The sequence below is a fragment of the Pygoscelis adeliae genome, unplaced genomic scaffold (genome assembly GCF_000699105.1).
Source record: "Pygoscelis adeliae isolate BGI_AS28 unplaced genomic scaffold, ASM69910v1 Scaffold38, whole genome shotgun sequence".
In the NCBI taxonomy this organism is placed as follows: domain Eukaryota; kingdom Metazoa; phylum Chordata; class Aves; order Sphenisciformes; family Spheniscidae; genus Pygoscelis; species Pygoscelis adeliae.
This window is the reverse complement of record NW_008825614.1, coordinates 6,330,520-6,358,440: the sequence shown is the minus strand read 5'-3', so window position 1 is coordinate 6,358,440 and position 27,921 is coordinate 6,330,520. Positions and strand designations below refer to the sequence as shown.

The 27,921-nt window shown below is 39.6% G+C and overlaps 1 protein-coding gene across 1 annotated transcript in view; it reads left to right on the top strand.

Moving 5' to 3' along the window:
* The window catches only part of PIK3C2G (phosphatidylinositol-4-phosphate 3-kinase, catalytic subunit type 2 gamma), a 215,084-nt gene that overhangs the window by 178,228 nt on the left and 8,935 nt on the right, over positions 1 to 27,921 (top strand). The window contains exons 29-30 of the mRNA XM_009332846.1: positions 6,905 to 6,980; positions 14,977 to 15,071. Coding sequence (XP_009331121.1) covers positions 6,905 to 6,980; positions 14,977 to 15,071 — 171 coding nt within the window. The remainder of the gene's footprint in view (positions 1 to 6,904; positions 6,981 to 14,976; positions 15,072 to 27,921) is intronic.

Sequence of the window (27,921 nt, the reverse complement as noted above, 5' to 3'; positions counted from 1 at the left end):
TGATATAAGCCAGTGACCTAGAAATGAAGAGCTCTGTATCTTCTGCTGTGCTCTGGGCTGCTGTAAGGTACATGGATTTTCAATTTGGGCCAAGCACTGCTGTGTAGAAGCCTAGTCTACGGTTGAAAAATTAGGCTGCTTAAAGCCCTGGGATAGTAATAAAAACATTTCCCAGTCACACGCAGCAGCTCTCTTCTCCGTCCTGCTCCATGGTCTGTGAATGGGCTAGTAATCAGCCAGAGCATGCTGCCTTGCAATGGGCTTCCTAATGCCTTTCCTCCTCCCTTTATGGTCCTGCAGCATGCATGCGTGGAGCTGGCTGAGTTCTCCCAATACGTTGCTGCTGGGACACTGGGACACAAACGCAAATAGGGCATTTGAAAAGAACTGTGGAGAAATCCGCTTGGGGACATACACTGGTGTGGCTCTGAACCAGCCCAGTGGGGCTATTCAGACATGCTGGACTATGCAGTTGTTGAAAACCGTTCCAGTCTGGTACAGCCTATAGTGCTGAACCATGAGGAGAGAAAATAATTTTGTGCCTAAGAGAGCTGCACAGCTACTGGTATGCTGGACTTGGAGGGCACGATAATAAATGGAGTAATGAGCAGATTGCTTCCATCTGTAAAGTGCTATTGCATGCAGGAGATCATCTTGCTTACAACCATGCAACTAACCTGCAGTTCTAGATGATAGCCTTTTAAAGTTATTGATACTCCATACACATTGAATCATTATTTTTACTTCAATATGCTTCTCCTGCTGGGAGATGTGAAAAATTTAGAAAACACTGATGTGTTCTGACCCATTTAGAACAAGGAGACCAGTCCATGGGTAACTTCCTTTGTATTCCCAGCTGAAGGCTTCTTTTTTACTTTTCCCTTTGGTATGACTCTTTTAAAAGTGTCATGGTGTCTTCTTGGTTTTACTCTGAGCAGAAAGCCAAGACGGGAGGCTTTCTTGATAAAAATAAATACAATTATTTTGTCTCTCTTTGTGCCTTGGACAACTTTGCAGTCAAATTTGTCCTTTTTCTCAAATTGCTAGGGGGGCTGACCGAAACAATTGAGTTGTCTGTTCTCAAGCATTACCAAACTGTCATTCCTATGAAATAGTAAAAATATGTAGGAATAAATAATTAATTCAGAAATTTGTGAAGAAGTCTTGTAAGAGCAGATGCCTGTAGAACAGGGTTCCTGTTACTTTCTTGACACAGTCATTTCTTTCTGCTGAATTGTAGCTGTACAGTATCGTAGCCGTATTGTAGCTGTACAGTATGCTGGAGTATTATCTGAGATGGAGAGAAGAGCTTTTATTTCGTTATAAAATGCCCTTGCTATCACTGTAAATGCATTACCCTGACTGACTAGACACTGTTTTCAGTTCTGAAGAGTTTAGTCCAGCCCACACAGGACTGACTACATGCTTGGTTCTACCAATTAAGTAATTAAAAATCCTAGAAATAAAGAAAGAATGGGATTATATCCAAATTCCTTCCTCAGTCATGCCTTAAGTGCATGCCTTTTAGTCCAGACTAAGTTCTGATTATGAAAATTGTGTTATAATTAAAAGTAGGTCAGACTGTCACTGACCTTTTCTGCTAAATGGTTTGAACAAAGGAGAAGAGGTGGAAAATAGCTGCCTTCTCATTTGCACTGTAGCTTAAATGGAATTAAATGTTTCTTTAAACCCTTCTTTAAAGAATAGAAGCTTCAAGCCACCTTTCTCTATCTCTGAATTTTAGTATCAGATCCAATAAATGCAGAAACATCAGCTGATGGAGATATTTGCTGTTGGGCCAGTTTAAATGCTTAAACGTGCTCATGCCCATCCCTATTCAAAGCAGTTTTTTAAGTCTGTGGTTTACTTTGAGCATAAGCCTCATTCATTGACTTCCTCTTAGACAGTCGTTGGAGAGTTGCCTAGAATAGGAGTGCTTTTCCTAAAATCAGGTTAACACTCAGTTATAAATAATTACACCACCAGACTATATACATGAACAAGCAGCTATATTCATTACATCAATCACTAAAATGCAAAAGTTGATGCACCTTCATTGTCATATTGAGTCATTTAGGACAGGATCAAAAACAGGTTTCAGCGCCTTTCTTAGTTTCATTCTACTCCTCCCAAACCAGCGGCAATATATGTGATCACACCTTAAGAATATTTAGTTTTGTGCCAGTTGCACCATTGCTGACTTGCTCATCAGCTGCATGTGTTAAAATGCCTGGGTCTTCTAGATCAGCAAGGCAACATACTCAACAATTTTTAGACTCCTGGAGTTTTGCTTCATTAAATGGCAAAACAACCAAGTGGTGCCACCAGTAAGAGGTGAAGCATCAAGAAACAATAAACTGAAGGTTAGTAACATGGAGGAGGATGAAAATATACATTATCAAAGTATAAATCAAATCTGTGACAAAAGGCAGCTGCTGCTGACCACTTTTACATTTTCCTCTATTTCACTCTTAACCCCAACTGAGTGATGGGCTGAATGGAGATTGCAGCCCAAATCTCATAACATACGATATAAATTAGGGCTGGCCTAGTGGCTTGTCATTTTACTGCTGTATTGTAGGAGGGTTGTACACTCCCTGGGGACACAAAAGCACTGTAAGGCTCCATTAATTTAGTCTGCTTCTGGCCCTGCTGTCAAACAGCAGCCTTCACAAAGCTGAATGTCTTCATGCTTATCTTGAAAAGACAACTTGCACCTGGCTTGGGCATTACAAGTGAAAAATCTAAAACTGAATCTAAAGCAATGTTTTATATAGCAATCATGTGCATTTGGTACCATCAGCCAGCTAGTAATATTCTATGGATAATCTTCCCATCTCTCATCATTTGAAAGAAGTGGCATTTAATACGTGGATATTGTTATTGATAACACAGCTCAGACACTAGATATACATACTGATCTTGCAAAACTACATAGCCTTAAATAAACATGTTATTTGTCCCACATCTTTCACATAGATTGGTTTTGTGTGCAAATTCAGTGGACTTGGATGTTTGAGGGGGATTGTTTATCGGGGGGGGAGGGGGGTGGCGATCGGGGGGGGGGAGGGGGGTGGCGAACATAATAGTAAGTGCAGGTGCACAGTAGGCTAATTAGTAAAAAGAAATGAGGTATATTGGGTTTTGACTCTATAAAAATTCTTGAAGTATCCAAATTAACTAAGGACTTTGGGGCCAAAGATAAACCTAGTGCAAGCAGGGAAGCAAACAATGACAGTGTATCAGCTATGGATAGGTTCTATAAACAGCTTTATGGTGACTTACAGGCTGTGTAACAGGGCTTTAAAGAGGATGTAAATGGAAATGATTGTAAGTTACGTTCACTCATTTTCGAGCATACAGTGAAAACCAGGACCACAGCGTTGTTCTAGAGTGACTAATGTGTTACACTATAAAAGTAATCAAGTTTGATAAGAGCTTCCCATATTTCATTTGTATTTTATTCACTGGCGCTACTTGGGATTTGCAGAGATGAGAAAATAGCTCCCGCAGTGCCTGTATGGAGGTACATAACACGGTGGTACAAAGTGCACCCGAGGTATGTGGGTCCCTTTAACTCCCACCACTCCCGTACTCCTGCAGCAAGGTATCCAGCAGAGCCAAAATGGGGAGGGTTCAAAGTCTTCTCTTTTCCGCTGTCCTTTCCTGATGTTATAATAGCTGCAGCAAGGTCAGCTTTTTCTGGTTTCTTTCTTTGCTGCTGATCGTCCATCCTGTTAAAGTATAACAGGTGCATGGGTGTTCTCTGACCCCAAATCTACTCTAACACAGCTGAAAAGAAAGCTGAAATCAGAGGAAAGGCTGCTTTTCTTTCTAATTAAATTAAATCTGGCTTGAAATCTGGCTGTGTTTCACTAACAGCAGAGTGCTTTTCCAGTTAGTCTCTGATGGAGAGCAGTAGACAAATTCTACCATGCTACAGTGGTGCAGGGCTGTGCCAGCTCCCCCGATGCCACTGAAATTTCTTATTTCAGTTGTATCCTAGTGTAAGTAAAGGTGGAATTTGTCCCTTTTGAGTTTAATGGCTAAAAAAAGGTCATGTGTGAGTTCTAGCCAGACCAAAACTGATGCACACATACATCCCTGGCTGCTCCCCAATAGGCTAATGTTATTGAGTGACCTGGAAAAATATCAACATTACCTATTAAAGATTGTAGTCTTACTAGGTAAGAATGGTTAGACAAATGATAGGAGGCTTTCCTAAAAAATCCCTAAATGGGCAGCGTTTTAGGTAATTTCCATGTACCGATTTAAAGGTAAGAATTCCAGGGGAAAAAAAGGTGGGTGGGTGCTTGTGGTCATCCTCAGTGCCTGCCTATCTGCCAAGACTGTCACAAGGTCGCTAAGATTCCCACCTACTGTCACATCTTTGAAACAACAATTGCTTGTTTAGAAGTGGACTCTATCCACCTAAATACAGTGCGCTTTTGATCATACATATGTTCAAAGCTCTGATGTGCCTGTTTCTATTTAGCAGTGTAATTAGATGCATGCTTAACTCTAAGCATACACTTCAGTCCCATTGGCTGGGATCCAATTGATTGAAGTCCCATTGATTTAGGAATCACCTGAAAGTTCAGTGTGTTCTTTGGTGGTCTGTTGCTTAAGAAGGTACTTACACACTTTGCTGGTGGAAATCTAAATGGTGGACTCCTGCAGCAGGCAGTTCAGGGAGGAATTGCTGTCTTATGAATAACTGTGCAAAATGCTTATTGCCACAAACACGTAGGAGATATCCCCCCCTTGCTTTTGAAGCACTTTGCCCTGGATAGGCTGCTACATCTGCCCCTGCAACATGACCTGTTCAATTATGTTTTTGCGTTCCATTTGCCAACATTAGCCTTGCTGCTTCCCCACATGCTTCGATACCTGTTGAGTACAATGGACACACAGACAGGGAAAGCTTTGAAATCAGTGCTGTGGCACCAGCAGTGTACATGCCTGTTGTGTTCATGCCTGATGTAAGATCTGCATGAATTCCACTTCTGTACTTAAACCAAATGTCATTTTTTTTCAGTGTTGTCTCCTTTAGAAATGAGAATCTAGAACTATCACCTGAAACAATCTTTGCACCTCCTGTTTACAAACCTCTCTGTTCATATATTTCCATTTATTGCTGAAAGAGTAAGCAGAGAGGAAGCAGAACACCAGGCTGCTCAGTGTGGAATTTTTTCTTTCTCTTTCAAGTCAGTTAGTGTATCCTTCCTTCCACCTCCTGCCCACTTCTCGCAAGAAGAACTTTGAACTCGAATGGCTACTTAAGTTTCTCTGCTTATTTTCATGCTGTCAGATAAAGGCTGAGCTGCCAAAAATATACTCTTTCAACCCTTGAGATTACCTACACTTGGGACTTGTGCTGAAAGAGCAAATGGAGGTCCCACAGGGAATAACTTGGCTGTTTAAAGCTACTGGAAGCTGAAGCAGGTGTATGGGCTTTCCCCTGTAAGCTGTCTTCACGAGATGAGAGAATAATTAGTCATGCTCAGAACAGACAGGTATATTGGCAGTCCACTGCTAAAAGCTTAAGGATTTGTCATTCAATTCAAGGAAAACAATTCTGTTGGTTTATCCTTTTTTTTTTTTCCTGATTTTTCTTTTAAAGAAAATATCAGTGTGGGAGGAAAAACTCCAAACAGTAGAATGAAAAATAAAAGGCAACTGCTAAAATAAATCCAGATTGCTAAATCTTATCTCTATGCTGAACATACACATCTTGTTCCTCTGTCTGCTGTAACCACATGTTAACTCCTCACTAGCTGCGTTTGTCACTAAACTCTTCCTTTTCTTTTTTCCTTGCACAAATCATGCCACATTTTGTCAAATTGAAACAAGACAAATGTTGCATGAAGTACATCTTGCCAGTAAGAGACACATTATTTTTCATGGCCTGGAAAAAAACAATGGTGACATTTTAATGCTAGAATCTGAAAAGTCTCTTGTTCTACCCATTCATTACAGTGTCAGTCCAAGTAACATCAGTATGAATGTAGCAATTCTAACTGTCTTAAAGAATAGCCGTTCTGAAATACAGCTTTATGAAAAAGCTAATAAAATGCAGTTACTGTCCACCTTTGATTCAGAATCATAAGAGTCCATTTCAGAATTCAAATTTTTATTGCCTTGCACAATGCTCAAATCTGGGGATTTGGTTTATTGTTTTAATTCTCTACAGCTGAATGTAACTACCTGTTATATATGTTCACTAGAGCAGTACAGGTCAGTACATAAAAATAAAAGTTATAGTGCAGTACATAAGGAGGATTACTCTTTTAAACAGGATGGCGAAATATGATCATCCCTTTCACTCCCCATTGGTTTCTGGTAGGAGTTAACTCTGTATGGAGCTTTTCAGTGTGAGTGCCCATTAAGCTGCCATGTGAGGGAGGTATGCACAATACCTAAGCCTCAGGGAGGTACACATTAGGTCAGATGCTTGAGGTCAGTCCTGTGCCAAGGGCGAATTTCATGCTGACTACACAATACACAGTAAAGATGTTCTCCTGCATTTGTTTCACAGATGGGCTGCTCTGTAAAAGTAGTTGCAGCTGCTAATACATATCTCGAGACACTGGAGATCAAGCAAGAATGCAAATATATGGCCCACGTGGCACATTGCTGTTTGGAAGTGTGTTGACAGAAAGGGGCCAGGTAGGCACCAATGCAGCGTCCCTGAGCCAGTGGTAAGGTGCACCATTGCCTTCCCAGTGCCTGAGTAGAAGTCATTCCCTGGGGTCCTGCCCATGATCACAGGGGAAAGGCTCCCCTTTATTGCTAACTCTAATATATACATTAGAAACCTACCAGCAATCTGCTTGGAGGGGAATAATTTAAAGAACAGAGCACAACATATGATACTCCCTAAAGTATTTTTATTTTCTTTCAGAATGAGCTTGTACTCAGCTTCTTCCTGAATTGGTCCAAAAATACCTTGGCAGAAGATTCATCATCTGTGACCTTAGGTATGTGGATTACCAATCTTACTTGTTTTCTAAGAAGGACTTCTTTAGTAATATTAAATATAATAATGCAAAGGTGAGTCTAAAGTGTTTAGGTGGGGTTTTTTTGAAGATATAAAAATACCAACAAATAATTCCCGATTTCTCAAGGTCTCTGAAAATGTGTTACTAGTGTAACTTGTAGTTTCTTTCACTTTGACACATTCTCCTCAGCCTTGCTTCATTTCTTTTTGAATAAACATACCTATATGCAAAGTAAAAGTTTGTTTACACAAACTGTGGCAGGTTTCTTGTTTTACAAAACAAAACCTTCAGAGAAGCATCTGGAGGAAAGGATCTGAGTCATGACAAAGCACAATGTGTGCTTGGATAAGTGAAGAAAATCAGGGATGACTTCTGAAGTCATTTTCACAATGAGTGCAGCAGGTAAATAACAGAACATTATGTTAATGCCTAGGCATACATTATTAATGGTAGTGGTAATTCACTTCTTACTAAATGAGATTCTGCCCTTAGCCTATCTAAATACTTAACCCATTTCCCTCTTCTGTCCAGCACCTAATTTAATCTAATCTCTGGCATTACAGCATTAAGAGCCAAAGCATAAACCATAAAATATAAACTGTGAATGTTTATTGTCTTCCACTGCACTAGTTCTGCATTGAAAATAATCTTCCGTAGTCAGTTTTTAGGCAAAATAAAATCTCATAAAGAAGCCTGCAGCTGCACTCTGCACCACAACAATTCAGCTGGTTGTTATGTGCTCCAAGTGATAGAATAGTTTCCAAGATCACCAGTTATCCACATTTCAGAAAGGAGTGCAAGTATCTCTGCATATTTAGTTTGCATGTCCATTAAGTTAATTTAATCTCTCTGCAGACAGGGCCTTCATTATCTCTTTTGCTGAGACCATTTTTTTTTAATCCATCAGAACAAAATAAATCCCATTCTGGCTTCTCAGCCTTTGGAAGATTCCCCCTGTGTAGAGTTTATTTGATTAGGGCGTGCCATTATCATATTAAATCCACTATGACTATTGGAAATTACTAATGGTTGCTCTAACTTTTACAAAGGAATGAGGAAATAATGCAAAGATGTCCTAGGTGTTAGGAATATACAAGGCTAAATCTTGTCACAGAAAATCCAAACCATAGTTCAAATGTAACATGTAGTCTGGGTCCATGGGCTGCCTCTCTCTGTAGACTCTTTAACCAAAGATGCAGACATGTGAGAGTGAGCTGAGGCATAAGGGAGTTAAAGTCCCAGGTCTTTAGAAGGATTTTGACATTTCAGTAATATTTAGGTGCCTAATTATTACAGAGAATCTGGGTGTAAGTGTCTTATGCAAAAGCATGAACTGAGTCTGTAATAAAGTTAAGAAATAAATTACATACAGCCTCATAATTCCTACAGTGGTGTCCCAAGCCAATATAGTCTGAAGGGTAAGCCCTTTATTTTTGTTGTCAATGACATCAAAATCAGAGAAGAGAATAAAGAAACAGAGGTAAGAATGCCTTTAGTTGGTGTTTGATGAAAGCTGTGTGACACGTAACCCAATCTGCTGGTTCACTATACAGTTAGTGGAGGTGAAGGTCACAACCTGGTCAGGGGAGATTAATGTGTCTCTGGCCTCAAGCAATATGGTTACAGAGGGATTATTTTTTCCTGCTCAGGACTTCTGCCTTTTAAAGTTTGGACACTTCAGTTCTAGACTCAGAGCAAAACCTTTGTTTAACACAGGAGAAAAAAAAAAAACAAAACAACAAAAAAACCACCTCCCTTTGGCCTAGAAAATTCATCACTATCATTTATTGCTAGAGTACCAGTAGCACACAAGGTCCAAATCAGGAACCAATGAGTTTAGACTCTGTAAAAACAGAGAACAAGAATAATGGGCTGAGTTGCTCCAGGTATGGCACCGTTTCTGGTCAGCGAGGAAGGGAATGCACCTGGTTGACAGTCGATTGCAGTGAACTGCAGAAGTAGGTGAGCTTAGCTGTAAATGAGCTAGCTCAGCTATCAGAGGAAGACCAGCCATGCACGTGCTAATTACCCACCTGAAAAATTATTTTCATGTATGTTAGTCTATGCTTTGCTTCTCATTGTTGGAATTAGGCTGCTGCCATACCCTAGCTAGCTCACTTAGATCTTTGCTGCATGGCATTCTGCACCCTATTATCAGCCATCCTGTGAGAAGGAGAAGAGACAAGTCCGGCTAAGGCAGGAGGTGGCTGATCATGCCAAGCTGCCAGGTAGCAAACAAGGAGTTCCTGGGAAGAGCACAGTGGCCCTGGAGGCTCTTGTTTGCCGAGGGTGCCCTGAAACGCTCTTGATTTGAAAATAAGCCCTGTAGTAATGCCATAGTCAGTCTGGGGCAGGAATTAAGTTCACTGAGCCTGCAGGGGAGAGGCAATTTCCATGAAAAGAATACATCCTTCCCCCACAGCTTTCATTACTTTATGAGTTTATAAGGGCCTTAATTTTTGCCTGTTTTGAAGAATAACTCAGGTTTAATATGGGCTGTAGCTTTCCATGAATCTGGTGATTTCTCTCTCAATCTTTACGCAAGCAAATCATCTGTCTCTTAGTTAGGATCAATACAAATTAAAATGAATGCCCAATAGAAGCAGGTTATGAATTTTGATCAAGGCAGCATCTTTCTCTTACACTGCTTTAATTTATAAATGTTGTAGGTAATTACACTTACTAAAGTAAAATAAAAATTAAAATTTATGAATTTGTACTGTGCTCCTAGCAATGAAGAGATTAAAAATCAGTGCTAAATTTACTTTGACATGAATACTGATTCAGTACTCCCAGTGGGGTGAATTCTGAATTATACTGAATATTGTCAGCATTTCATTATACCAAGCTCACTACAAGGGAGTGAGAGCAGATATCAGGAATGTTTTCACAGACAGCCTTTTATAAAGGCCCTTTAAAAAAAGGAAGAAGGAAAATCTGTCAAAAACATTTTTATATCAATCTTGTTTATTTTTCTTCTCTTGAGTTTATATCTCCTGAAAATATTAATAATTCAGACTGTTTTGCCAAAGTTATGAAATCATGAAGTCTTTGCTATTGGTAATAACAGTGCACAACCCAGGTCCAGTTCTGGCATGTTTGATTAGTGCTCCATGCATTTCAATGGGCTTCTGTCCATTTAGTGCAGTAGAGAAACTAGCTCTGTGTCCTTCTAAAGGAAGATCCGAGCTTTCCAAAAAGGCTACCATACGGTATGCCTCTCCATGCAGAATCGCAGTCCTCGTGAATAGTCTCTGAGGAGAGTAGGCTATTTTGCTCATGTTACATAGAGTTTTGATCTGCTGCAGTGCTCATTCTCGATGTCAAGCTTTTGCCACAAGTTACGTTCCTACTTTAGTTGCATTTAGGCTGTTTTGCTGGCGATAAGCACCTCTTGCTGGCTTGCGGGACGAAACCAGTGAGATAGATAGCCTGTAATGTATTTACTGCTGACTGTCTGAAGTTGGGTACATTGGAGGCTCATAGACCCAGGCTGTAGCTAAAGCAGGCAGATGGTTGGCTTGGGGCATTCAACCCTGGCCCTGGAAAACCAAACAGGTTCCAGTACCCTTTGGTGCCAGATGTCAAAACAGGCTGTCACCAAGAAGAAAGGTCTAAGAAAAATCTGAGGGTGCAGAATACAGAATAGTACTTAACTCCCTCATGGTAGCGCTGTGACACTTAGTTAATTAGTGTTTTCGCATTGCTTTGCAGTCCACGTGTGAAATGAAATGTATTATTAAGTTATAGTTTCCCTATTGATTTTGTCAGTCTTCTGTGTAGCATCTTCCTCGCTGTTTATATTTCTCATGCATTGTGCAAAGTGTAATGCAGAGCTTATTTTAAAATGCTGCTAATGAAAACATTGCACAAATGGTAGAATATAGAGCTGGTAGTTCTCCAACATGCTAGAAAAGACCATCTAGATAAAGGAAAGAACTGCATACTTGACTACTCTGAAGATCATTCCACCTCTGGTAGAAATTTGAACACTAATTGCCTTAATTTTGTCATTCAAAAAGAAGAAAGGACCCACAGTTTTCTAGTGTTTATGTTCCATGATAAAAGAGATTATAAACTGGCACAGTGTTTGAGTTTTTCTGCGGTAGGGATTGGTGGCTGAGTTCCACTGCAGAGTGCTGGGACACACAGGCACAAGTCATATAGAAAAACACTATGAGCACTCCAGGGTCCTCGTTTGGTATTTGACAGCTTTTGCATTGACACCAGTGAGCAAAGAATCAATCCCTGGGAGGGAAATCTTGCTGCATATGAAGTCGGTGGAGCTTTGTCCTGTACCTACAACAGACCAACATTTGGTCTTTGCCTATAATGGAGTGCAAGTAGAGCATGACAGTTCCTAAAAACGCAGGGCCTGAGCTCAAGTCCATCTGCCCAAGCTGGATAGACTGGAAGTAATTATTGTATGTGTATTTTATTATCTTTTGAAGCTAAAATCACCTAGACTTCAAAGAGACTATGATTTAGCACTGAATGTGGGAAAACCTAAAATATAACAGCTGAGTCCTGGTTTCGACTGGGATAGAGTTAATATTCTTCCTAGTAGCTGGTACAGTGCTGTGTTTTGGATTTAGCTTGAGAATAATGTGATAACACACCGATGGTTTAGTTGTTGCTAAGTGGTGCTTATACTAAGTGAAGGACTTTTCAGCTTCCCACGCTCTGCCAGCGAGGAGGTGCACAAGAAGCTGGGAGGGAGCATAAACAGGACAGCTGACCCAGACTGGCCAAAGGGATATTCCATACCATCTGATGTCATGCTCAGTATATAAGCTGGGGGGAGTGGGGTGGGGGGGCCGCGATTGCTGCTCAGTGACTGACTGGGCATCGGTCGGTGAGTGGTTGCATCACATCTTGGGTTTTTTTTCCCTTCCTGGGTTTTGTTCCTCTCTGTCATTGTTTTACTTTCCATTACAATTTTTATTATTATTATTTTATTATTTCAAGTATTAAACTGGCTTTATCTCAACCCACAGGTTTTCTTACTTTTGCTCTTCCAATTCTCTCCCCCATCCCACTGGAGATGCGAATTGCGAGCAGCTCTGTGGTGCTTAGTTGCCGACTGGGATTAAACAACCACAGTAGCTAACAGTAACTGTCTTCTATTATGAAATATAAGCTATAGAAGTTTCTTCTGTGTTTATCAGATTCCCTGCGTTCTGTTATTTTTTTCTTTTCCTTCCTTTTAATTTTTTAATTTTTTCCATTAGTACTCAATTTATTACATAGCAAGACCAAATATTTTAGTAATAGCCGTGCCCACAGTGTCTGTTTCAGACTTCATTTTACATACTCAGTTAGAAATGCATTTTCCCCTCCCATGTTTTTCATTATTTTCAGCTTGGTTAGAAACTTATTTACATTTGTTTTTTTCTAAATGAAAATGCCAACTCCCACAGAGAAATTCCTTGACTGGATATAAGTGCTCACACTATAAAACTTAAGTAGTGCAGAAAAAGGCACTGGTAGTACTGGTAGGAGAGGAAAGGCACGGTGTTCAGCCGAATTCTAATGATGTAGTTTAGCCTCTGAAATCTGTTGCTCTTGCTAAACCGCTCAGGATGACCCACTGCAATTCACAAAATTAACAGAGACCCACAAGTGAATTGTGCCCTTATGTTAAAACACAACTCCCCTTGTGTTACGCTGTGTTTAATGGTCTAGGATTCTACCTTTCCTGCTGCAACTTAAAGCAAAAAGGACCCACGACTTAAAAAAAAATGGTAAAATGGCTTTGAGTCATGACAGGAAGAACTGAATTTTGTGGGCTTTTTGTTACCCTGGAAAAAAACTCAGCATTGTCTGTTTCATGGAGTTTTCATCCCTTATCCCTCCCTCTTCTTATTTGCATACAATAAGAAATGAAGTAAGATACAGTCTGGTTAAGTGATTTGTCAAAGTTCATAAAGGAGAATAACAAATAAAGAACTGCACCTCAGCCTTCTAAGTCCCATCATAGTGATTTCTTCATAAGATTTCAATTCTTCAAGAGTCTGTTTCAGGCCCTTCTCTAATTAGGGTGTGATTAAAGATGTATTTTTGTGGTCTCTAAAGGGAAGAAATTGGAGATGGATTCATATTCTAAAATTCCAGTCCAAACATCAGAAACTCAGAAGTGTTGATATCCAGGCTGCCTGTAAAAATTATATTATGGTGGTTGTATGTACACACTGTGTTATTTTTAATTCATTTGAATTCCTTTCCTTAGGACAAATGGCAATTGCACTAGTTCTCTGGCTGTCAATAGTACATGACACCACTGTAATTCTATCTGCTTAGCAGTTATTTTAGCCTCTGTTCACTCCAGAGGTTAAACATTTGGTTTCTTCAGAAAAATACAGCCAACGTGGCTTATTCATTATAACTTCCCCTCTGCTGCCTCCTCTGCTGAATAACAGAGTAAAGGCTGAGGAGGGGGAGTTTGGTTTCTTGCTCTTACAACCCTGGCTGTAACAGCTCTGGTACATGCGGAAAAGAGACAGCAGGAGCACGGCAGAGAGTGCGCAGGTGTCTGCTGAGGCTGAAAGGAAGACGTGGGAATCCTGCCTGCTGCTGAGGATGATCAGTCCTGATACTCTCTAAAAAGCCTCTTCTTGCTAATGCATAACCCTCGCGTGTGATTTCTTTCATTCTCATCATCCTCTCTCATTCCTTCCGCTTCTTAAAAGATGTGTTTCTATTTAAAGAATTAATTACAACTATATTGTTTTCTCTCGTGTCATTATCTCGCCCTGCGGTGGGTTTAAGGCTGGTGTGTCAGTGGCAGATCCCAATGTGCATGCAGGGGAACAGGACTTCTCTGTCTGAGGTCTCAGAGTCAGCTACTTCTTTATCAGGGAGGCGGGCAGAACAGAGCCCGGCTCATGAGAGATCACAATTTTGTCCTAAGGTTAGCAGGACTGAGTTCTTATTTTTCCAAGTATAGTAAATATATAATACTGGCTGTAATAGAACTTTGGTCTAATTAAATGAAGCCCCGTTTGCATAAGTAAAACCAGGCTAGTTCACACAGGCAGTGTCTGGACTGTCTTTGATGATGACCACGTGGGGAGAACCCCGGGTCTCAGACCAAGTGGTGCAAAATGGCTCATGTCCACCCTGCTCAGGCTTAACACTGCAAAATAAGAAGGTCAGATAGCTGTCAAGGAGAGGTTGTTGTGTTCATCATTACCTGGTATACTGTGGTAAAAGCCATCTGTATTTTCTCCGCGGTCTCTGTGGGGCAGGTAAGCCCCATTACTTACCCAACTTCAAGGACACACCTTTTTGGCAGTGAAGACAGCTGGCTCAATGCCTCCAGCAGAAAGAAGGAACGGGATATGCTTAGTCATTTCTTCCACATTATGAGACTGATCCTTCTTGCTTGGAAACTGAAAAATGTTTTTTTCAGTGGGAACAGAATCAAACTCTGTAAATGCATCTTGGTAGAAAAATCTATGAAAGCAATGGGTTGCATGAAAACCAGCCTGGAACAGGAAAAAGACAGAATGAGGAAGGTAGAATTTATATATGATAGATATAGATGTTTCTGTAACAGTTGTTGTGGAACTGGTCTGGAAACTTGCTCTTTTTTCCTTTTTTTTTTCTTTCTGCTGGGAACTGAAAAAAAAAGTCCAATGTTTTCAACCAGACAGAAGAATTGCAACAATACTGACTAGTGTCATCAATGCTTGCCACCCCCCCAATTATTTATAATTTCCCACTGAAATTCAGATTGATGGCAATTAGAAAACAAAAAATCTCACTGTCAATGTATAAACAGGAAAGAAAATGAGCACTGCATGTCAGACCACTTTCTTCCATCACACCCCTTATCCGTGTTTCCTAATTTCATCCCTGATTTAAGCACACAATAGGTTCTTTTTATAGATTAGTTCATGTGTACTGCAATATTTTACAGATGTACTTCTGCTGAGCTGTTAACTAAAAAGTCAAACTATCTGGCCTTTTTTAGGTCCTCAGTCAACTGATCATAAGCCTGGAGTACAATTAGTCATATCCTATGAGAGCACCCGTCTGACAATAATGTTGAAACACATGAAGAACATTGTGAGTATTTTTATCATAATCTATAACTCATAAGTCCTTGCATTTGCAGAGTACATTAATCCTCAAACACCCTTTCTGGGATAACTAATTTTAACTCAAAATAACGACGATGCTGTTCTGTCATCATTTAACACTTACTTTCTTCCTTTGAGCTCGCTCAGTATGGTTACAGGTATGTGACAGATACAGAAACTGGGTTTCCTTAATGGCTGGTAATGGCCTTTTCCAGGCTGTATAGAAAACCAATTTTGATGACTGTTTTGGCCCTTTCAGCTGACGCATTTTGATACCAGTCAGACATAAGGCATCATGCAGCGGCATGACTTTTTGTGGGATGTCAGCCTGGTGTTACTGATTGATTATCCGTACATTCCTTTCAAGTCCGGCGTGACTGGTCTATGAACAGGGAGGGCTCGGCAGAGGGAGTAGTGGTGTATTTTAAGCAGCAATGTCATTTGGTGGGGTGATGCTCAGCTTTGTAACATGCTCTCTGTCACAAGGCTAAGTGGTAAATGCTGTGTGTTCCTGGAGCCAGACTATGAGAGGGGGAAGCTGGCAGCACTCCCGCAGCACAAGACAGGTGAAATTGGCTGATGAGGATATCTTGAGAGATGTAGCTGGTGCCACGTGCGATCTCTCGGCTGAAGCAGCGTGTCTGCTGTTTCATAATGAGTTCGGCCACCTAGATGTGCTCTTGAATTCCCAGTTGCTCAAGTCTCAAGTAACGCCTGTGGCAAAAAGGTCCTTCACTATCTTGGTTTAGCTACGAGATTAAAGCATTTATTAACTGTTGCGGGTTGTCATTGCATACATTGATGCTGCCTCCATCCCAAACTGGATTGCAATCGCTTTCCCTAAATGGGGCCAAACTGAGGAGCTTATGTGAGCAACAGCCAGTAAGAAAATGAGGCTAAATGTTTAATTAGTTGTATGAGACACATGAGGCTTACGTAGCTCCAACTGTTCTCTGTTGGCCGCTCTGGCTTCTGATTTGCAATTCAAGTATGTTCATTTTGGTCTATAACATCCAATAAGTCTCTGTCCTTATTGGACTTGTCTTTTGTTTCCTGTGTGCCACCTTGACAGGTGAGATCAGCCTCCGCTTACAGGTCCAATTTATACAAACTTTACCTTCAGGATATAGTATAAGACCCTTTTCAGTTTTTCTATTGTGCTTTTTAAAGCTAAGTGACTTTGATAAACTTCTGGTAAAGTTCTAGTTGGTGGGAGGGGTATATTTAAGTGATTGCCATGCTGATGATGTCACCGTGAGTTCAGGCAGGTGATGTGGAGATGCACACAAACAGAGCTACAGATCTTGGAAATAGTCTTTCTCCTTGTTTCCATTATTTTTAGTGTATAGACTCCTAACAGCGTTCTTTAACTTAGAAAATTCCAGCCATTTAATTAAATGAAAATAAATTACAGCATAGATATCTGTGTATAGCAAAAATAAAATCCAGGGTTCAGTTCACTTCATTATGGAAAGGGACAATACAACTTTAAGTTATTGTCTAGCTTTTGAAAGTAGGTGACTTAAGTCAAATCCATTTTAGTGAGTTTGCAGAGAAGTCGTAGGAGTCCAATTCAGTAAGACTAGCAATGATTCATGACTTGAAAATAAAGACATTGTTTTAGCAGCCTAACTTAGGAAATCATGTTTTTAGATCCTGGGCTTCCAATTCCTTCCTTCCATCTGGCCATCCATCCATCATCATCTGATCTGAAATATGAAATAGTAGTGCTTGGGGTACTGTGATACCTGACTGCCTTCAGACTAGTAACCTATAACAGAAAGGTTCTTTATCCCATTAATAATCTTCTCAGCTTTCCAGTCATATAGATCAATCTCTCTGACATGCTCTCTTTTCTTTTTCCTCTCCTTTGCTTTTTTTTTTTTGTTGAGCTGAACAGGGATTTTAAAAGTATGCCAAGATCATATCTTATTCAAGACATGTTAAAGCTATTTCAGGTATATTCAGCCTTTTGCAGAGTCTCACTAATTATATTTTAGTGGTTCATCTGTGCAGAGATTACTTTGCTATCTTGTTTTATTTCATAATTTATAGTAAATAATTTTTGTGCTGCTCTTCCCCATTTAATTTATCTCTTTATAGAGACTTTATGATGTGTTCAGATGTGAAAATAATTGTAGTGGGCCAAATTAATCCCAAATGTAGCTTCACAGAACTGACAGGAATTGTGATAGAGACTTTTGATCCATGTAAATAAATTTTATTTACTATTTGTGTGGGTTTACTTCTAGCGGTTTTAATAGGAGATCTAGATCCTGCTGCGCAAATCCTATATTAATATACAATGCACAAGAGAATCCCTAAGGAGATGGTCTTGTTCATAGCCATTGTCAAGTGTCACATCATTTTTTTAAAGGACAAAGTCGAAGTAGTGCAATGCTATAGCTTTGCAGGTTTTCTTCATGAAGCTAACCCCATTCATGTGGGATGTCATAGACAAAAAATGCTATAGCAGTTGAGAGAGCATTGGTCTGGTGCAGACCTGCCAGAGGACTGTCTTATGTGGGTGCATGCGTGGACTCCACGGTGCAGGCACTTTTGATCTGATGCATCCACGTGTACCAAATCTGCTGCAGATGTACAAGTCAGTCATCCCTAAATCTGCTTCAGAATGTCCTCTCCCTTGTCCTCTCATCAACATTTCAGTTGTGTTACAAAAGCCAGTCCTGCTTGAAGAAAACTCTATCAAAAATGCTTCAAAGACCAACGATGGAGAAGAACAGCCTGATAGATTTTGCGACTGGAAAGGACCATTAATCTAATATAACCTCGTGTAAAGCACAAGCTATATTTTTTCACTGAGAAAATATTTGCATCTAGACCAGCAATGCAGATGGAGAAACTGTTTGAACAGAGAGACGTTAAGACTGGTTGCAAATATTTGTCCTGCAGTTTAAGACTGTGGGTGCACAATGAAGACAAGTTCTGTTAAATAGATATTTATAAGATACTAACAAAGTTTCAGTCTCAAGATTTTCCTCAGCAATTCATAGTTTTATTTGAATCCTGAGATTCTGTAAGTCAGGTGACTCATATCAGACTCACTGTTTCTAATTATGGTTTGAATGGCATCACTATGACTGCTGAGGAAAAAACATTAAATCCAATTTTCAAAGACACAAAAGCCATGATGCTAATAAAATGCAATTTTCCAAATATACATAGTATATAATTTTAAGTCGGCCTCTTGGGGCATTACTTGCTCCACTCAAATGCAGACAGTGCAACACTGGGCACTTTATGCATAGGCAGTACAGGCAATATTGCCTTAATAAAGTGGAGCTGGGCTAGAAGGAAACCTTTGTGGAGGGATGAAAACTGGAGAAATTATATGGAGAGACCTCTGAGTCATGGAGGATGTGGCAGCAGGAGGGGATGAGACAGGCCAGGCTTATTCTACAAACATAATAGCACAGTACCTGGCAAAGTGGACTAAGTGGTCTTAGAAGGAAGATACAGGAGCCCCGGGGAGGTTTGTTTTGGCATGTGAAAGGACTTGTTAGCCAAGAACAAAACCAGTCCAGTTGTGGCAGCACAATACCCAGAAAAATAGCAACAGGCAGGAATAGGAGCACAGGGGGAGTGCTAGGAAGAAAGCCTGAGAGTCTACCTTAAAAACATAGACTCCTAGATCTGCATAGAAGCTGTGGAGGTGGATTTATGAAAGTTGAAAGACACATAGGTTTTGAACTTGAAATGCTCAAGTCCAGTTCCATTCGTCTGTATTAACCAACACAGAGAATGGGGGATATCAAGACCATACCAGATCTTACATAGAGCAGACTATGGGCTAGCTTAGTACTGCAGAGCCAGAATCAGCCAGGCTACCTACTGCTGCACTGCTGGGCTTGCTCGTCTGTTCAAAAAGACACCAGAGTCAAAAGAAATAGCCATTTCTGAAGTTCAGAAAAGGTTGTCTAATATATTTCTTTTCCCATTCCACAGAGAACCAGAAGGGAACAGTGGTTCAGCGTTGGCTCAGAAGGAAGTCTGCTTTGTCTGCCGACTTCATTGCCATGACTTCAGGCATGCCCTGTTTTTCTAGATAAGCAGCTAAACTTTCAATCCTCACTGCTAAACATTTTTGCCCATTACTTCTTGTGGACGGAATAACTCCTCAGGGGTAGTGGGAAGGAGAAACAAAGCCAACTTATCCTGAACCTCATGCCAATAAGTGTAAAATGTTACTAGAATTTAGGAAAGCGTGTATGGGTGATGAATTCAGAACCAATTTTACAGGGGGAAAATTTGCTGGAAGAAAAATGAACTCCTACAGTACTTTCCAAAACTACTTCCAGCTTTCCTTTTATAAAAGCTCTGAAGCTGTCATGTACCACTCTTGGTGATTAATGATTCTGGGATAGCTGATATGTGGGTGACGAATTAGTAATCAGCTTTAGGCTTCCACAGACATCCAGCCTCTTTCCATTTCATGTCCTATTCCATCTGAGTACAAATTGCTTCCAAAAACGTCTGTGAGACGTGATGGCTTAAATGCTTTGGGAAGAAAGGTGAGAGCCAAGCTTTCCCTAAACCATGGGGATGAAATCTCTTTCTAAGCCTGCAGGTGGAGGGCTGTAGGGAAGTTCCCACGTACAGTACAGGCAGATGCTCCACTGCTTTTGCTGGGCTTTGTCTCTAGCTTGAAGTGGGTAAGGTGTGGGGATTCCTGTTCAGTCTTAGTTGGTTCCCATCCTTCCCCTCATGGGCCCACTAACTTTTACACTTTGTTAATATCATTAAATAGATTTAAATGGAAAATATATTACCTGCCAGCAATGCAATGCCTGCCAACGAAATAAAAAGCCACATTATCCTTTCAGAATATTATGAATGTATCCTGCTTTCTTTACTGTGGCCCACGGATCAGCCAACAGGGATTGGGAAGAAGTTGCATAGGTAGGCCGATCCTGGGATGAAAAATAAGTGGAAAAAATCTCTTTGAGCTGAACAAAAGTTATTCAGAAAGTATCGGTCAGAAAGTATCGGTGACAGAATGAAATCAGCAGTTTGGCTGATGGAGGGAGGTAATACATTCAGATGGAGTTCTCCCTAGACTGGCACAGAAAAACAGAATAAAAAGCCATGAAAAGAAAGCTCTTGTACTAACTCTAGCTTATAAAGAATTTGGATTTAATTTTATATTCATAGAAAATGCTTTTACTTTAAAAATTAATGCAAATTAGGTTAGACTGTGTTCTCTTTTTTGGACTGAAAATTAGCTGAACACCTATAAACAAAGGCTGCTACTACTCAGCAGTAGTTTAAATTGGGAAGAGATGAGGTCTGTTCTTGTGGCACAGGGATTACTGTTGGGATTCCAACATATTTGTTTTGAAAGGTGTTTGACAAATATGTTGTGCAGAAAGTTGTGTTATTGTTTCTTGTTAAACCCTTTATTCTGTCACAGTCACAGTACTGCCTCACCTCTAAATTCTAACTTCTAATTTTTAAGAAAGTAATTTCTACATAGCTGATATGTGCTGAATAAGAAAAAAAAAAACCCAACAACAAACAGTGAGCTCTGTTTAATAATACGAGTGATCTGGGAGATGAAGGTGAACATAAATTAAATTTGCCACTGGTTGCAAATGAAGAAAACATTCAAAATAATAATGGAGACAGAGCAAGATCAAGAGAATAACAGTAATTTCCAGAACCCTACAACCAGCTTGGACAAATGAAAAGTATTTCCTTGGGGGGGTATAGATCTATATCCCACAGTAATGTGACGATAAAACAAGCAAATGGTGAGACATGAGGTTGCTATGAGAGATGCCAATGAGAAAGGCCATATCCTGGTCTCATGGTGCAGAAAGAAAGTAGTTCATCTTTATAAGGCTTTGATAGTAAAATATTTCTCTCAGGATGTTTTTTTAGAACTAGAATACAAGTTCAAAGAACAGTTCTCAGTAGGGTTACTTGGGAGTGATTGATTCTCCAGGAGTGATTTATTGTTACTAAAACTTAACTTAGTTAAGAACACACTAACAAGAACACAAGTCAATTGTGCAAATATTTAAGGGAGAAGACAGCAAGGTTCAAGAGGAATTATTCAGGACATTGAGGACGAGCGTAAGTAGAAGTAATGAGAGGTAATTAAGGAGCAGAAATTGCATGTGTCATATAATGAAATGCTTTCTTACAAAGGGAGATGGCAAGCTGTAGAATAATCTAAAGAAAAGTGAAGGGAGCTCTGTACAGTTTGAGAAAAATAGTCTATATCAGGCATATACAGACTTTTTAAACTAATTAAGAAATTGAGAAGAAAAACAGTGCAGGGTGAAGACACAGATAACAGTGTCACTATTCCTTTATGCGTTTTTATAGTCACTTACTATCTGTGCCTAGGCAAGGAGGGAAAAGAATGTGTATGTGACAAAAAGACAGAAACAGAACAACAGCATTTGCTTGTCTTTCTTTTCTCAAAGGCTAATTTTACTTCATGCCCTCTAACAGGCAGCAATGGTGTTAATCCTGAGTGATTTCAAAAGAAAAGCAAAATGGGGATGTCGTCTTAAGTATTTGTTCTCCCCTGTGCTTTTTTAAAGAGAGAAGAAATTCTGGGATCTATGTTTCTAAGGGTCCAAACACGATCAGTCTTACCTCACCAGTGTCATAGACTCTGCAGCTAAATATTCATCTGAAAGTTAAATGTTCCAAGCACAACAATAATACAGGGTTGAAAGCAATGGAATTTATCTTCTTTACAGGCTTGGTGGTAATTCTGGAATAAAAGCTTCAGAGATCTGTTCATGAAACCTGTTCTCTGCATTCTATGCCCTGCACCAGTGTTGCTTATCCATAGAATAATATAATTTTAAAGCATGACTGAACCTTGATTTCTTTCATCTATGCAAAAAAAAGCAGAGTTTAAGTGCCTTAAAGATAACAATACAGCCTGTGGTTCAGGAATCTAGAACATATCTTGTCACCTCCTTCTCTTTCGGACAAAAACTTCTATGAGAGTCCTGCGCAAATCTTTTACTGGGAGTTGTATATTTAATACATTTGCACTTCTGGTTATACAGTCGCCTTTTATATTATTTGTGCAGCCTTGGTAACATTTTTATACCTACATGGTGCTATGTGGAGCACCCAGTAATCTAGTCCTGAGCGCTGATGAAGTATTAGAGGGGTGTCAGAGCTCAGGGGTTAGACTGAGGGACACAAGCCATTCTAAGACATCTTTTTCTTTTTTGTTAATTCAGAAACAGTAAATACACACAAAACTGTATCGTTACTTGCTGGACCTAAATTCTAGCCCTCCTTTTCTGTTACTGCCGATGGTCAGTAAAAGGCATGAGCCTGTTTCACCTGACAGTTATAGTCACGTAGTTGTACAGACTCTTCCCCATTTCATCTGGGATTGTGTCTATCCTAATATACAACTCTTTCTGGATCATCAAGACAATAAATTACTCTTTTTAAACAGGGCATCAGAGCTACGTCTCAGTTCCTTTCTTCACCTTTCTGAAAGTGTTTGATTCTGGGTTCAGAGCTCTATAGAAATAAAGGCTTGGAAGGGAGACTTTTATGACCTTCTGGGTATCACAGGCCAGCTTTCATTTTATTTACTTCATCGTAAGCAGAGTTAGATGGGCTTTTCTCTCAAATGACTGAAGCAGATCAAAAGCATTTTACATAGTTCTTAGGAAGCCCTGAATCTTTTGGGATCCAGCCTGTTTCCCAGAACTGTCTCCTTACAAGAAAAAAACTGTTTTTGTTAAATATTTAACAAATAATACTTGTTCATTTAAAAAAAAAAATCAGTCTGTGTGCCTTGGTCTAATTGGAGTGGGATTCAGTTTGAAACTAAGATGCATACATATATGATGTGATGGAATGCAGTTGCCTGATCACGGCTGTTTTGAGTACCATGAAGTATCTTCCTTGACCTCCAATGACCACTCCAGAATGGTGCCAGTGTCCCATAAAGCCTGTCATATTTCCAACTCCTTACACACCTTTTGTCATCTGAGGTGACGTGAGGCAGCAGTATCGTAGAAACTGGATCCTAGTCTAGACGCCTAAGCTCCCATTTTGATCAGTGGAGACTTAAGTTCCAATTCATTTTCCCATATAGGAGATGACCTAACATGTCCCATCTGGCCTCCAGCTGCCACCGCAGAAGAGGAGGGCCTCATGTAAGGCTTGTGTTGTGTCTGAGGGTTTACGCAGATATCTTAAGCATCTTATGCGTCTCAAATGGTGCCAGACACCAATGTGTGGGCAATTTAACCAAGCCAAGCCAGGAGATGTCTACAATATGATGAGTTGAATCTCTTTCTGGCCTCCTTCCTTGACAACATTGCAGAGATCTGCTTAGACTTTACTGGGAACTTACGTATCTACTTCACATATACACCGGGATAGGGCAACAGCTCGACACTTCTGCCCAGAACTGGTGTTTGTTGCAGTGCGTTAGCTGTGAAGCTTGCCTTCTGTCTCCGTGACTGAGGGTTAGTTTTTCCCACTTGACAGCCAGGACACCTTGGAGAGTGTCAGTTGGCTCACCTTTTAGAGATTTTGTGACTCAGGACAGCTCTAGACCCTATTTTTGCCAGCATAGTTCTCCCTGTTAGGAATGCAGCATACCATCTTTTATTAACAGCTAGACTGCACAAGTACTTGCTACTCTACTACAAACAAAACTGAACCCGTAAACCTGCACTTTTTTTGCCAAAATGCCATATTTCATTTGGCAAGAAAGGGCTCAAATAAACTACAGTGACAAAAGCACTGTTTTTTCGTTAATTAAGAGCACCCACTGTTCGCCCATTTGGTGCACTGACAAGCTACGTGCAGAACAGGCAGGTTGATGAGGATGTTGAAGGTATTGGACTGCACAAAGCGCATAAGCTATATTTGGAGATTCAAATCAATAACACGGATAGAGCACCTCTGCATTTTTATCATAGTAAATGACAAAGCCATCTGGAGGCTTGCTCCACTGACACCACTGACGCTACCAGATTTCTGAAAGGTAGAAAATGCCTACTCAAAAAATGCTTTCCAGAACTTCCTTGAAACAAAATATATGTTGTTCTGAAACAACATATCTTTTTATTTCCCTGCATTAAATTGAAATAAACTTCATTTCTTTTTTTGTTGCTTTGCCAGTGACCTCTGTGCCAGTGACCTCTGTCACAGTGTGTCTTCTCTGTTTATGTACATACCCGGATGCATGCATGAGATGGGAAAGAAGTTAAGAATAGGAATGAAGTTGCTCACAGAGAAGAGGGGGAAAAATTGGGATCAGAAAATATAATAAAATAAAACTTATCTTGCAGGGAAGCAGTTAAATGTTTTCAAATTTTTGGTGAAAAAAGCGGTTGTTTGGAAAAAATACCTTATTTGTGCAATCACTTTTGTCTGGTTGCTTTTCTGTTTTGTCTTGCCAATAGCAGACAGTGCAGGGGGCACCATAGCAATATAGTGGATTATCTTATTTTGTAATTATTATTTGATTACTGCAAATGTAATTTTATTTTGAATTTTCTGTGAAATAATTTAAAAATATTTTGTGGCAGGAAAACTAAAAGCTTAGTAGCAGAGCAGAATAGAGGTGTTCAGTGCTTTGGGATATGCAGAGTTCAAAGGAAAAACAAGGAAAGGTCTTCAGTCCCACGTTAGGATTTATGAAGTAACAACACAACCGCCTGTTCACACAGCAATCACATTTGTCCTGAAGGTTTATATATCTTATTAATCTGTTTCTGAAGGAACCTCTTGCTTTGTAATGTCATTGTCTTAGCAATGATTATTTTCTCAGCTCTTTAAATTTAGAATTAGCCCAGAGGATGTTACCTTTTTCTAAGGCAGAGGCTGTATTTGTTAATTAAGCTGCAGCTTACAAAGACAGGGTTTAGCCTTTCTCTGCTAAGCGACACAGGGACTCAGAGAAAGTGAAAGACAATGGAGCAGCAGTGATGGCTTTTCCACAGTTCTTACTAGTTTTAATTTAGTCAAGAGGCAGCTAGTAATTTATACAGGCAAGGCTGATTTCTTCTGTGGATTTTTTTTCTAATCCTCCTTTATTGGATAATAATCAAATCTGCCTCATGTCTACACTTAATATATAAACATTTTGCTTTGTAGCTGTGAAGGTGTTTTCTAACCATTTGCTATGGTGATATGATTTTTAAAGATGTAAGGATATCTCAGTATTAAACATCAAGGAACACTTTGTAGTCCTTTCTTCACTGTGTAGAAGATAAATTCTCATGGCAGTGCATGTAAGAGAAAAAACACAAGATGAAGGTAAAGGATAGGAAAAGTGAGAGTTAGAGCTACTGGACAAAGTGAACAAAGTTTGTGTTTTTTTTTTTAATTTGGGGGCAGTAGCTGAAATGGGAGCCTTTCTAAAGCCTGGATTTCTTTTTTTCAGTGAAGAAGGGGAAGAAAGCAACTGAGATTTGAAAATGTCCAGGAAATTAATTGTGGGGGAAGAAAGGAAGTTATTTATAGAGGAGGAAAGGTGGCATTAGTTAATGCAAGTTACCTTTATAATTTTTTTTTGTCAAGATGGTTGAAAATGAAAAATGGGAAAAAAGAGAACAGCAGCTGGAACTATCAAATGTTCAGGAGCCATCAATCTGTTTCACTCTAGGACAAAAGGTGGAAAAATACCTGCATGTCTAACACTAAGAGAAACTGATGACATGATTTAAATTTGAGGCAATAGTCACCTAAAAAGAAAATTTGATGTCACTTAGGAAGAGGTGAGTTTTAAAAAGCTTTACAATAAATTATCCCAAAAGTGCATTTTTTAAAAATCGTAAAACTTTCCTTAAAATTCATATGATTAAGGCCCAATGTTCATATTGACTGCTAAATTGCATAGTTTAATATATGGCAAATTTTGAAGTAGTTAGGCCTTTTGTAATGCTAACAAAGAATCCATCCTTAAGGAGAGTTGTGGATGGTTAGTAATGATCAAGGGAGAAAAGTCATTAGGATAATGTTATTCTTGTGGAAAAATTAATTGAATTTCATCCATTATTTCCCAGCTACAGCTAGTATATTTAAAATTAAATTACACAGGGCATAACCTATCTGCATGGGTTCCTGTAAGTCAATATCAATACTTTTTTTGGTTTTGGAAAATAAAATTGGAGTGAAAAATGGAACACAGCCATAACAGATACATGTCTGTATTAGTTTTTCAGTATTGAATTACAGATGTGGAGGGAAGTAAATTTCCTCTCCCTCATTCCCCCTCATTCTTAAATATTTTCATCACCTTCTGCCTGACTTTAGAAGAAAATAACATTTCAAAAATAAACTGCTTTTTTAAACATATATACAGGCAGTTGTAACTGAGTTCCTTAAAAACATCAGTCATTATCAAGGCCAAGTAGGCAGGTCATTCTCTGAGAAAATGTTCAGTTGTGGCTTGTTTGTATTTGAAGAGAGCACCAGGAGTCAGCTTCTAAATTAAACTCAAATTTTTTTATTGGCAGATCAAAATCTCTGGGGTTTTTTTGTCCATAGGCATAGCAAGGAGAGCTATGGCATTTCTGTTGTGAACTTGGTTTTATACCTTTCCAGTCTTATGGATTTTTATAGCTTGAATTTATTTACAAGCATACACAATCAAAGATTTAAAGACAGTAATTTAAATTGGGAGTAACTTCTTTTAAAGGAAGTAAACTTCCTTTTCTTTTGGGTTAATGAAATGACTACAGAATTAAATATAAATAGAATTCAATCTAAAGTTTGGGGTTTTTGTGTTTGCTTGATCACAAGTACATTCAAGCTATAAAGGTTTTTGGAGAGTAGTTAAAGTGCAAAATGGCATTCCCAAGGTACGCTTTGATTTTCCTTCTGGCCTGGACTATGGCCAGAAGTCAGTGATTTTTGATCCATTAATAACAACAAAAGGGGGTTTCGCTGGATTTCAGAATTGCTCGTAAGTCTGCTAGAAATCTTACTCTGTTTATAATGGACCCACCAGAACAGATATTCTTTGGTGCAAATGAGACTGCCATTTAGGTCAGATATTCTTCATGTTCACCTAAGTTTTTAGATGTGCCAATGCAGTCTGAGTTAGAAGTGAAAGGATAATCCAGGGGTTTTTGCTCACTAAATGTGACACTGTAATATGACAGAAGACATAATCTCTAGAAAGAAAAAAAAGCCTGATGTTTTCTCCATTCTCCTTTATTAAAAAAAATGCTCAACTCACATGCGAAAGCCTGAGAAAGGACTAGTTTGCCCGAAAGCTTGGGGGTTTTGCCTGCCATGTCAGTTGTCTTAATAAAAGAGTTTATTTCAAATTTCACCTACTTCAGATTTAAAAAGATATTTCTGCCGTGTTAATCTCGCTCTTGTTTTCACACTCTGATTGCCGAACTGCCAGGATCCCTCTTTGTCCCTGGTAGAGGGGGTCTAGCAAAGTGCAGCTCCTTCCATGGCCATTGCAAGTCTTGTCTCAAGAAATCCTTTGGTGAAGCAGGCTCTTCGCGAGAAAAGATTCAGCTGTTGAGCCAATCAAAAGGGAAGCCAGCACAACCTCATCACACGAGCTACCCAGACTCCGCTCCTGTAAAGCCATGGCTGATTTATGCCTGCTCTTCCTCAGTAGTTTTGAATGACGAATGTGTAGTGGGACAGAGCCTTTTTAACAGTTAGAGACCCTCGTTAGATGTTTTGTGTCATATCAGGAGGTGGGGGAGGGCAGCTGAGAAGTGGCAGATGTGATCTGGCTTTTGAAGAGCGCTCAGCTGAAGCTTTTTGATCACTTGATGGCGTAATAGTGACACTGCAGATGGAAAATTGGGACAGTTGTGGAATTTGGAGTGGCCTGTTTG